At 57.1% G+C, this 11,361-nt stretch overlaps 1 protein-coding gene across 1 annotated transcript in view; it reads left to right on the forward strand.

Moving 5' to 3' along the window:
• Window positions 1–1,204: 1,204 nt before the first annotated feature.
• The window catches only part of LOC103172781 (BTB/POZ domain-containing protein 7-like), a 15,851-nt gene continuing 5,694 nt past the window's right edge, over window positions 1,205–11,361 (forward strand). The window contains exons 1-11 of the mRNA XM_042345614.1: window positions 1,205–1,235; window positions 3,243–3,415; window positions 4,424–5,494; window positions 6,671–6,879; window positions 7,171–7,246; window positions 7,784–7,944; window positions 8,471–8,614; window positions 8,849–9,035; window positions 9,732–9,910; window positions 10,377–10,736; window positions 11,226–11,342. Coding sequence (XP_042201548.1) covers window positions 3,334–3,415; window positions 4,424–5,494; window positions 6,671–6,879; window positions 7,171–7,246; window positions 7,784–7,944; window positions 8,471–8,614; window positions 8,849–9,035; window positions 9,732–9,910; window positions 10,377–10,736; window positions 11,226–11,342 — 2,586 coding nt within the window. The 5' untranslated portion in view covers window positions 1,205–1,235; window positions 3,243–3,333. The remainder of the gene's footprint in view (window positions 1,236–3,242; window positions 3,416–4,423; window positions 5,495–6,670; window positions 6,880–7,170; window positions 7,247–7,783; window positions 7,945–8,470; window positions 8,615–8,848; window positions 9,036–9,731; window positions 9,911–10,376; window positions 10,737–11,225; window positions 11,343–11,361) is intronic.

The following is an 11,361-nucleotide window of genomic DNA, read 5'->3' on the forward strand; positions in this document are numbered from 1 at the left end:
ATAGTCGATAGGGAGAGATTATTTCCGCAGGTTGGTGAGTCAGTATCCGTAGCTACTGCCCCGCGGCTCAGTGGTTAGACCACTCGCATCGAAAGCGAGAGGACCCCGGGTTCCACCCCCGGGTCAGGGCGGAACATCGGGCACGTTTCCTCACTCCACGCGCGCGCCTCTGTTCACCGGCAGTCAGTGGGAACCCGGCCGTTAGTCGAGTGGCGGATCGCTTTTCCGGGGGTAATAATCCCTTCAAAACAAACATGTAACAATTCGGCGACTCAGCCCACGACTGTTTGTGGGGGTGTCGCGTTGCGACGCCGAATATACAGTCACTACACCTTACGGTATGTTCTGTGAAGACGTCTCGAAGACGTGATAAGGCGACTTTTAAGGGCTTCCACGTTGAGCGCTCTATATCTATAAATTATTATCGATTATAAATATTTATATTCATAAAGTAAATATTACTACATTATTATAACAATTATTATTAGTTGTTGTCGCTTTAAGGGGAGGGGGCGGGGCTTGCTTCTTGATGACGCTGTGATTGACGCGGAAGGTTGACCAATAGGCGAGCGGCGACCGACGTGCGGGTTGACCAATCAGCGGCCGGAAAGGGGGCGGCGACCCCCCCTCCACGGTAAAGGGGAGGGGAGGCGACTGACCAATCAGCCATCGGAGTCGCGGTGACCGACGGGGCGGTTGACCAATCAGCGGCGGGGGGCGGCCGCTCCCGCCCGCCTTCTCCGCCCCTTTTTCCTTCGACGCCATTGGCCGAGAGGCCGCGTCAATCAATCCAGCCCAAGGCAGGCGCGCGCGCAACCGCCCCGCGTCCCGCCCGCGCGCGCGCGCGGCCGCTCGGCTTCCGACGTCGGGGCGGAAGAGGGCGGGAAGAAAGAAAGAGAGTGAGAGAAAAAAAAGTGGCGGCGTCGACGGCGACAGCGGCAGCCGCGAGAGAGAGAGAGAGAGTGAAGGGGGGGAGTAAAAAAAAAGAGGAAGGCCTCAGACGGTTCGGGGGTGTTGGGGGGGGGAGGGAAGGAAGGAGAGAGAGAGAGAGAGAGGGATAAAAAAAGAGAGAGAGAGAGTAGGAAATCTCGGCCGCGAGAGGAGAGGAGAAGAGAAAAAAAAATTTACTCACCCGTAGCGGCGGCGGCTCCGCTCCGCGCGCGCGCGCTCTCGGCCCTGAGGAGGAGGAGGAGACGACGACGATGATGGCGGCGGCGGCGAGGAGGACGAAGGAGGTGAGTGACGGGACGGACTGGGGGTGGGTGGGTGGGGGGGGGGAGAGAATGTGGGTACAGGCCCGAAAAGCCTGGGTCTCCGTTTGGTCGCCCTCCCCCACTCCCCCTCTCGCTACCCGGCGACGCTCTGACTCCCCCTCCCCTCCCCCCCCCTCCTCCTCCCCGCGCGCGCGGCCTCACTGGCCGTTATTTTTCAAATGAAACCGCGGGAACGCACACGGTCCCGGGCGGGGGCGGGGGGGCGCGTTCAGGGGAAACGGTCTCCCCGGTTGTTGTCGTGTCCACCGTGTGAGGCGATGGGAACGGACGCGACGCCCGACCGACGGGCGGTGGGGGGTGGGGGCGGGGGACGGACGGGGGGGCGGGGTCTTCTTCTCCTCCCCCCCCCTCTCGTGCCCCCTCCTCGCGCGCTGATCGACGCGGAGCTCGACCAATCCGCGTTCTGGGGAGGCGGCGATCGACGCGGAGCTGGACCAATGGGCGACCGCGGGGGGGCGGGGCGGGCGGCGGTTGGTGATCGACGCGCCGCTCGGCCAATCGCCGGCTGGCGGAGAGGGGTAGTGGGCGGTGACCGGGGCGGACTGACCAATGGTGGCTCAGTGATGGGGAGGGCGGGCGGCGGTTGGTGATCGACGCGCCGCTCGGCCAATCGGCGGCTGGGGGAGAGGGGTAGTGGGCGGTGACCGGGGCGGGCTGACCAATGGTGGCGCAGTGATGGGGAGGGGGCGGGGCGGAGGGAAGAGGCGGGACCTCTCCCTCCTGTGTGGCGGGTAAACAATGTGTGTGGGACAGGGGGTCGCGGTTCAGCCATTGCTGCTCTTCGCGGGTGTAGTGACTGTGCGCTTTGCGGGCGAGACGCGCCCCGGCGGCCGCTCCCCACCAACAGCGAGTGAAGTGAGTGACCGACGGGTTTATACTGTTGGTTTATTACCCCTCAAACCCCCCCCCAACCCCCAGAGAAAGCGATCCGCCCGTCAACTGACAAACTACTTACTGCCGCGTAAATGGAGGTGTGTGTGTGTGTGTGTGTCTGTCTCTGTGTCTGTCTCTGTGTGTGTGTGTCTGTCTCTGTGTGTGTGTGTCTGTCTCTGTGTGTGTGTGTCTGTCTCTGTGTGTGTGTGTCTGTCTCTGTGTGTGTGTGTCTGTCTCTGTGTGTGTGTGTCTGTGTGTGTGTCTCTGTGTGTGTGTCTGTCTCTGTGTGTGTGTGTGTCTGTCTCTGTGTGTGTGTGTGTCTGTCTCTGTGTGTGTGTGTGTCTGTCTCTGTGTGTGTGTCTGTCTGTCTCTGTGTGTGTGTCTGTCTGTCTCTGTGTGTGTGTCTGTGTGTGTGTGTCTGTGTGTGTGTGTCTGTGTGTGTGTGTGTCTGTCTCTGCGTGTGTGTCTGTCTGTGTGTGTGTGTCTGTCTGTGTGTATCTGTCTCTGTGTGTGTGTCTGTCTGTCTCTGTGTGTGTGTATTTGTCTCTATGTGTCTGTGTGTGTCTGAGTGTCTGTGTCTGTGTGTGGGGGGGGGGAGTAAGGAAATTTGCCCAAAGTTTCGCCCTAACCCGACCCGCCCAGGAATCGAACCCGGGTCCTCTCGCTTGTGAGGTGAGATCCCTAACACCACTAAGTCACAGGACCCAACTGTTGTTTGTCGTGAGTGACTTCGCTGAGCTCTGCTCTGTGCTGTTTGGGAGGAGTCCCGGAGCTGATTAGGATCAGCACAGCTCAGTTGGTACGGAACTCATAAAGTTCAGTGCAGGGCTGGGCCGAGCGCTGTGTGGTCAGCGGTGCTGTTCTTCAAACTGAGGCCTCACCTGCCGGTCCGGGTGAACGTTAAAGATCCTGCAGTACTATTGGAAAAGTGGTCTCTCTCTCTCTCTCTGTGTCGTGGCCAACAATCCCCCCAAATTGTTGCGCGAATCGACCGCCACGTCCGCCTCCAAAACACGCAGGCGCTAGACTCGACAATAGTGTGCCGGGTCGGTCCCAGGCGAGGGTTAACCGCGTTTCGCATTGATTTCTCCGCAGGAAGCTTGCTTGAACCCGTACTGAGGTCTCCTTGTTGCGTGTTGGGAGCGGCACACGTGAAAGAGATTCTTGCCATGTGTGTTCAAAGAAAATGGGTGTTAATGCATCGGCCTACCCTTACCCATCATGTCAGACAGCTGGGGTGAAAACGTCTTCTTCAAATGGAATCCGTGGTGAGCTCCTTGTTTGCCTCCTGCACGTCCATCATCCCCTCTTTAAAATCCACTCCCCCGACCCCTGCAACTCCCTGCCTCTACCCCTCTGCCTCGCACCCCTCCACCCTTGCCCATGCTCAGAGCATACCTGAAGACCTTCCCTTTCGACCATGGTCACCTCTCCCCGCCCCGTCTCAGCGTTGTGCTCCGTCACGGTTAAGCCCTCCGAGACTCTGCCCCACGTGAAGGGCGCTGTGTAAATGCAAGTTGTTGTCGTGTGGGACAAATGAGAAATCGCTGGATTTTGGAGTCAGTGACTTGGGTCACAGTGGAATGAACAACAAAAACTGACATTTCCACAGCGCCCTTCACAGAATACTGCGCAGTGGATCCCAATTTACTTAATTGGTTGCTGCGCCCCAATCGGCTGCCGCGGAAAACATGCAGTCACTATACTTTGCCGTGAATCCTCCAGGGCGCTTTGAAGGGGTTCTCGGTGCGATAACAAATGCAAGGATTATTATTATGATTTTAGTTTCAGACCAGCTGTAGCCTGGGCGATTGCAAAAGCGCCCTTGGGTGGTGCCGCTGTTCATCTGGGCTTCTGCACTGATGGGCAGAGAGGGCTGGCAGCTTGTGCCGCCTTGACTTGCCACATTTCGTTGGCTTTCCTGGCATCTGCGGCCTATTCTGTGAACCGTGTAAAACATGACCCTGACCTATCGCTGGGAACCCCGGTTGTTAGTCGATTGGTGGATCACTTTCCAGGGGTGATAAGTCCTTCCAAAAATAATAACAACAATTTGGTCACTCAATCCACGACTGTTTGCGGGACGCTGCTTGTGCTTGTGAGGTGTGTGTGTCTGTGTGGAGTAAGGAAACTTACCAAAGGTTTCGCCCTGACCTGTCCCACCCAGGAATTGACCCTGGGTCCTCTCGCTTGCGAGACTAGCTCTCTTAACCGCCGAGCTACAGGGAGACTCCTCCAGTGTTATTGACCGATGGCTTGTCTCCCCCGCGCTCCAGAGTCACCTTCGCAATCTCCGTTCCGATGTCAGTTGGAGGGGAAGCTGTGCGTGTCCGGAGCCGGTCAGGAGAAACGGGCTGGAGAGAAGAAGAGAAGCTCGAACCTGTTGTTGCTGAAGAAGAAGCTTTTCCGCCGTCGGAAATCCACCAAGTCGGCTGATCATGCCAAGCACATGCGTGATCTGCTGTGCAGCTGGGATGTCCGTGATGTGAGCTTGCTGGTCAAACAGTACGAAGCCGCTCTGAGCATCAAGGAGTTGGCCAGGCAGGCCTGCGTTGCCAGGCCGGAGGCCAGCCGCATCCACCAAGACCTGGCCAAACTTTACCAGTTCAGGTACTGTACGGACGTCGACCTGATCTTTCAGGGGACCTGCTTCCCGGTCCATCGGGCCATCCTGGCCGCCCGCTGCCCCTTCTTCAGGACTCTCCTCTCCTCGAGCCTGGAGCGGGCCGAGCTGGTGATGGACATTGGCACGGTGGGCATCGACGTGCCCATCCTCTCCTCCCTCCTGCATTACCTGTACAGCGGGGAGTTCCGGGTGCGGGACGCGCACGTCAAGAACATCGACGTGCTGGTGAGGCTGAGCGAGGAGTTCGGCATGCCCAACGCCCTCCATTTTGACATCCACGGACTCCTCCAGAGCTCCTGCTACTGCGACGCAGCCCTCAGCTTCACCAGCAGCCCGGACTGGGCGGCAGAGCCCTGGGAGGGGCGAGGTCACGATCCCGAGTTCCGCTGCCACAAAGCCATCCTGTGCGCCCGCTCGCCCTTCTTCCGCAACCTCCTCCGCAAGCGGCTGCGGGGGTCCGCGGACGGGGCGCAAGCCCCCATCCGCATCGTCCTGAACGAGGCCATCATCCCAAAGCGCTACGCCAAGGTGATCCTGCACTGCATGTACACGGACCTGGTGGACCTGGCCCTGCTCCTGCCTTTCAGCCCCTCGTCCGGGAGCCTGCGGGAAGCACAGGGCGACGCCGGGAAAGGCGGAGGCGGTGGCGAGACCCGCCTGGAGAACGCCATGGAGCTCTACCACATCGCCCTCTTCATCGAGTTCGACATGATGGCCCAAGGTGAGCTGGCTGTGCTCGCCGTGCTTTCTCCTCGTCTCCGCTGGAGGAAGCGTTCTGGGATGCTGCGTAAATGCAAGTTGTTGTTGTTTGAACACAAAGTCCTGTTGCCCTCCCCTCACCCCCCCCCCCCCATCCCGTGTATTGAGCTCGACTGGCTCCGGCCTCCTGCTCGTCCCTCAAGCCCTCTGCTCCACCAATCGCTGGCCACGCTTTCAGCCACTACGCCCCGAAAATCTGTCCCCTCCCTCCCTCAACCCCCTTCCCTCACCCCCCCCCTCCCTCCCCATCTTCAGTTCGCGTCTCAAGACGTTCCTGTTCGACCCTACGTGCCTACGGTCACCTCTTCTCCCCGTCTCCACCACTGTCGAGCGGTCTGAGGCGCTATATAAATACAAGTTGTTGTTGTTGTGTATGTTTTTTTTTCTGCAGTGCACCGACCAACAACTGAAACGTGTGGAAGACTGATGATAATTGCGCTGTTTCAGAAATATTTCATTGTATTCGTGTTTAAAGTAGACGCAGCAAAGGGACCAACGTCAGAATCATCCTCACCTCACATCATATTAATAATCCTGGCGTTTGATACAGTGCCTTGTCACGTCTTCGAGCCGTTTCAAAGCGCTTCACGTAAAGTGAATTGACTGTGTGTTTTGTGGGGCGAACCGCGGCAGCCATTTACGCACAGCAGTGTCCCGCCAGCAGTGGTGGATCGAAGTGAGCAAATTATTATTAACATTATTTTTCAAAGGGATTATTACCCCCGGAACAGCGATCCGGCAATCGACCAACAGCCGGGTTCCTAATGACCGCTGGTAAACAGAGAAGTGTGCGTACGCGGAGTAAGGAAAACTTGCCCCACGTTTCGCACTGACCCACCCGGGAATCGAACCCGGGTCCTCTCGCTTGCGAGGCGAGGGCTCTAACCCCTGAGCTACAGGGGCTCCACACAGCACTAACGGCAAATGACATTTACACAGCGCCTTTCACGTCAGGAGGACGTCCCAAGCCGCTGGAAAATCAGGGATTTACACATTTTCACTCGGGCCGTTTGCCCGGCCACTCACACACACACACACAGTTCAGTGTAGTGGCTGTGTTATCTGTTGACTCTCCCTCTCTCTCTTCTATCTCGCTCTCTGTGTCTCTTCCTGAGCTCTGTGCCTCTCTCTCCCGCAGCCTGTGAAGACCTGATTGCGGAGAGCGTGCGGTTGGACACATTGATCTGCATCCTGCGCTGGAGTTCCCAGCCCTACGGCTCCAAGTGGGTTCGGCGGCAGGTTGTGCACTTCTTGTGCGAGGAATTCAGCAGCGTGGTGGCTTCGGACATTCTCTTCGAGCTCAGTCAGGAACACCTGGTCGAAGCCATCCGCTCCGATTACCTGCAGGTAACTCCACGAAGGAACCTCAAACCCTTTCCCACACCACCCCGACCAGTGTTTTTTCCTCTCGCCCCCATCCCAGTCGCCTGCGGGGTACCCCAAGGCTCCATCCTTGGCCCTCTTCCCTTCTTCATCGCCATGCTCTCCCCCCCCCCCCCCCCGCTCTCCCCTCGGCGATGTCATCCAGAGATGGGGTCAACTTCTCCTCCAGCTGCGACTCCCAGTTCGCTCCAGGATGCTCCAGGTGCTGTAATAAGTGCGAGTTGTTGTTGTACTGTATTCTCTTCTCCCTGACAGGCCAGTGAAAACGATATCCTGAAGGCGGTCATTAAATGGGCCGAGCACCAACTTGCAAAGCGTCTGTCGGATGAAGGTGAGCCCCAACAATAGTAATAATAATAATAATAATCCTTGCATTTTATATAACGCCTTATGTCACGTCGAATTTAATTCAAGGGGATTGTTGGCCAGGACACCGGGAGAGAGAAATTCGCTTCTCTTTCCGAATAGAATAGCGTCCACCTGAACAGGGCACAGACGGGGAGGGAGGGAGGTTGTCCCATCCGAAGGACGGCATCTCTGACAACGCAGCACTCCCCCCCCCCAGCGCTTCATTGGAGCATCAGCTCAGACTGTGTGATTCTAAGCCCTGACGTGTGGGGTTTGAACCCACAACCTTCTGACTCGGAGACAAAAGAGAAAGAGGGGGGAGTGTGGGGAGAGAGCGAGCGCCACCACTGAGCCGGGGCGACTACTAATAATCCTCACGTTTGATACAATCGTGTCTTAGAGACGTCGCAAAGCGCTTCCCAGGATATGCTTAAAGTGCAGTGACTGTGTAATGTGCGGCCCACATCGTTTGTTCTTCTCCTCGTAACCGTTTTCCCTCTTGCGCGACCCGCCCCGGCAGAGCCCAACGTGCTGAGCGGCACGGCTCACAGCGTGACCAAGCGCGGGGTGAAGAAACGCGACCTGGACGCGGGACAGTTGCGGGAGATCATCGCCGAGCTGGTGCCTCACATTCGCATCGCTCACGTCCTCCCGGCCAAGAGCGAGGTCCTGGCTGATTCGGTGAGTTATACAGGTGGGGCAGGTTTGGGTCGACACCCCCCCTCTTCCCCACCCCACTTCTCTCTCTTTCCCCCACCTTTCCCTTTCCCCCCCTTACCCCCTCTGTCTCTTTTCCCCCCAGAGCCTTGGGTTGTCCTCCCGATGTGGACATTGGCTCTCCAAACGTAATTTGGTTGTAGTAATATTAATGGCAATTATCCTTGCGTTTGACACAGCGCCTCATCGCTTCTTTGAGGCGTCTCAAGGCGCTTCCCAGGCCACACTGTAAAGCATAGTGGCGCTACGTTTGTTTCTTGTGGGCGCACGGCGGCCAGCAGTTGCGTACAGCAGCGTCCCCACAAACAAACAGCGTTGGAGTACGCGACCAATTTTACCTGGGGGGATTCTTTGCCAGGACACCGAGAGAGAGAGAGAGAGAGAGGGGTCGGGAAGGGGAGAAAGTCGAGCTCTTTGAGTCTTTTCGGAGACGTGATAAGGCGCTATATCGAATGCGAGAAGAAAAAAACTCCTCCCATTTCCGTTGCAGATGAAGAGGGGGCTGATCAGTTCGCCACCGGCCGACATGCTTCCCACTCCGGAGAGCAGGAAATCCCGCGTCTGGTTTTGTCTGAAGGCTTCGGGGATCGGGGCCAAACCACGTCTCTTCACACCATACATCGAGGAAGCCAAGGTATGTAGAAGAAAGACGAAGGTGGTCTCGTACTGAACGGTAGAGGACACGGACTGCGATCGAAGGGGTGCGGCGGGGGGGTGGGGGGCGGGGAATTCACAACAAATCTGGGGGAATGCTGCTTTAGTGAGCGAGCAGTAAATGTGTGGAACGGACCCCGGAGGGAAACAGACGGAAGGTGGAAGTTGTTCTGATGAATCGGTTACAGACCTGACAGAGTGCGTTTGTACTCAGGCTGTGCTGGACGATCTGATGTCGGAGCAGACGAGTTTGGACAAGGTGCGAGTGAGTCGGATATCGAGCGTTCCCGACACGCTCTACATGGTGGATTCGGCCATCACCGACTTCCCCCGCCTGAGCGCAGGCTCCCCGCACAGCTTCGAGGAGCGAGTGCCTGTCTCTCTCCGCGACGAGATCCCCAGTAAGTTGTGGCCGTCGTTCCTCACCGCGTATCCCGGGAAACGGGCGAGGGGTGGGGGTGGGGGGAGAGAGGAGACCACCATCTACTCAAAACTTCACAACAGGACTTTTTTTTTTCTTTTATTAAAAAAAACAAGAGGACCCGGGTTCGATTCCCTTCAAAATAAATAAAAATAATTCATAATAACCCCTCAATCCACGACTGTTTGTAGGACGTCGCTGGGCGCAGTTGGTTGCTGCAATTCGCCCACAAAATATACAGTCGCTACACTTTACAGTATATCCTGTGAAGCCCCGTGAAACCCATCACCTTCGCTTAAGAGTCTCCAAATCAAACCGTGAGAATTCCACGCATCCCACCTCCGCGCGGAGATTGACGATAGATTGTTGGGCTGGAATCCACGCTCTCTCTCTCCCTGGAAATAATAATAATAATCCTTGCATTTGATACAGCGCCTTATCGCGTCTTCGAGACGTCTCACAGAATACACCGTAACGCGTAGCGACTGTGTATTTTGTGGGCGAAACGCAGCAGCCAATCTCGCACAGCAGTGGCCCCACAAACAGCCGTGGATGGAGCGACCACATTATTATTATCTCTTAAGGGGATTATAATCTCCGCAAAGCCATACTTAAAGAGTGAAAGCCGCCGTATCAATCCGGTCGTCCGATTAACACCTGGTCTACCTTTCTCCAGTCCCCCCGATTGAGGAGGTGAGAGCAATGTTTGCTCGGGTAAAGGACCTGAGGCACAGCGATCAAGTGCAGAGATCGTACACCTTAAACCTCGGGGCTGGAGCCACCATCACCCACATCATCCAGCTACGAGTGGTGAGAGAGTTCGGCCTTCCCGACTCAGCTACAGAACTGCTGAAGGTACGACACCCATTCCCCCTACACGGTGGGGAGTACTGTGGCTCAGCGGTTAGAGCGCTCGCCTCGCAAGCTGGGTTCGATTCCCGGGCGGGTCAGGTCGGGGCGAAACATTAGGCAAATTTCTTTACACACACACACACACACACACACACACGTACACATCGCTGCTTACCCATCTGTAAGTAGGAACCCGTCGTTAGTCGAGCGGTGGATCACCTTTCCGGGGGTAATGATAAAATACAGTCACCACACTTTACAGTATATTTCTGTGAAGCGCTCTGAGGCGTCTCGAAGATGTGAGAAAGCGCTGTATCAAATGCGCAGATTATCTCTTATTAAAATGGAAAAGGGGGAAAAGTCTCCGAAATGAAAAGTTGGATTTTTTTTTTTAATCCTAACTTTCCGATGTCTCAACTCTCTCTCTCACTCTCTCTCTCTCACACTCTCTCTCTCACTCTCTCCGCAGTATCCCGTCGTCTATTTTCCGAACGAGCATTTGGCCGCCGATAGCCCAGTCTTCACCAGGAGACAACCGAGCTCTCGACGAGCCACTCCGGTCAAGGAGACCGAAGTCCTGACCCTGGACCCGTTCCGTAACTTCAGCCCCCCTCTCCCTCCGCCTCCCCCGCCCTACCACCCCCCTCCCACGCCCAGGAGAGAGCGCACACAGACCAGCGAGAGGAAGCTGGAAGGCCAGGCTCCGGCCTGCTGCGTGTTGCACTCTCACCTGCAGCTTCAGCCTTGCCCGAGGACATCTGAGCGGGTCCTACAGGCCACCATCCGGATTCCTAAGGAGAGTCGAATGGCGTCCAAGGACCAGACAACTGTGAGTCAGTCCCCCCCCCCCCCACCCGATTGCAATCGTTCATCCTGGAAACCGTGGCATCCCTGTCGCTCAGGGGTTAGACCCCTCGCCTCGCATGCGAGAGGACCCGGGTTCGATTCCCGGGCGGTTGGGTTGGGTCGGGGCGAAATGTTGGGCAAGTTTCCTTACTCCCCCCACACACACACACACACGCGCGCCCGCCCGCCTCCGGATCACTTTTCCGGGGGTAATAATTCTGTTTTTTTTTTAAAAATGACTCGCTCAATCCACGGCCGTTTGTGGGGACGTCGCCGGGCGCCATCGGCTGCCGCGTTCCGCCCACAAAACACACAGTCGCTCCACTTCACAGCCCGTCCCGCTGGAGCGCTTTGAGGCGTCTCGCAGACGCGATCAGGCGCCGGGTCAGACGCAAAGATTGTTGTTGTTGTTATTATTATGAACGATGGGGTGCAGTGACTGTGCGGTTCTTCGTTCGACCCCTGATTGCAGAGTGCCAAAGCCCCGGTGAAGGAACTGATGCCGGACGTCGCCATGGCGGGAGCCCCCTCCGGCCCGCGCGACGGAGACGCCAGCGAGGGCGTGCGAGCCGACCTCAGCCGGGAGCCGGCCGAGACCCCGGGACCCC

The sequence above is a fragment of the Callorhinchus milii genome, unplaced genomic scaffold, assembly GCF_018977255.1.
Source record: "Callorhinchus milii isolate IMCB2004 unplaced genomic scaffold, IMCB_Cmil_1.0 Scaffold68, whole genome shotgun sequence".
Classification (NCBI taxonomy): Eukaryota; Metazoa; Chordata; class Chondrichthyes; order Chimaeriformes; family Callorhinchidae; genus Callorhinchus; species Callorhinchus milii.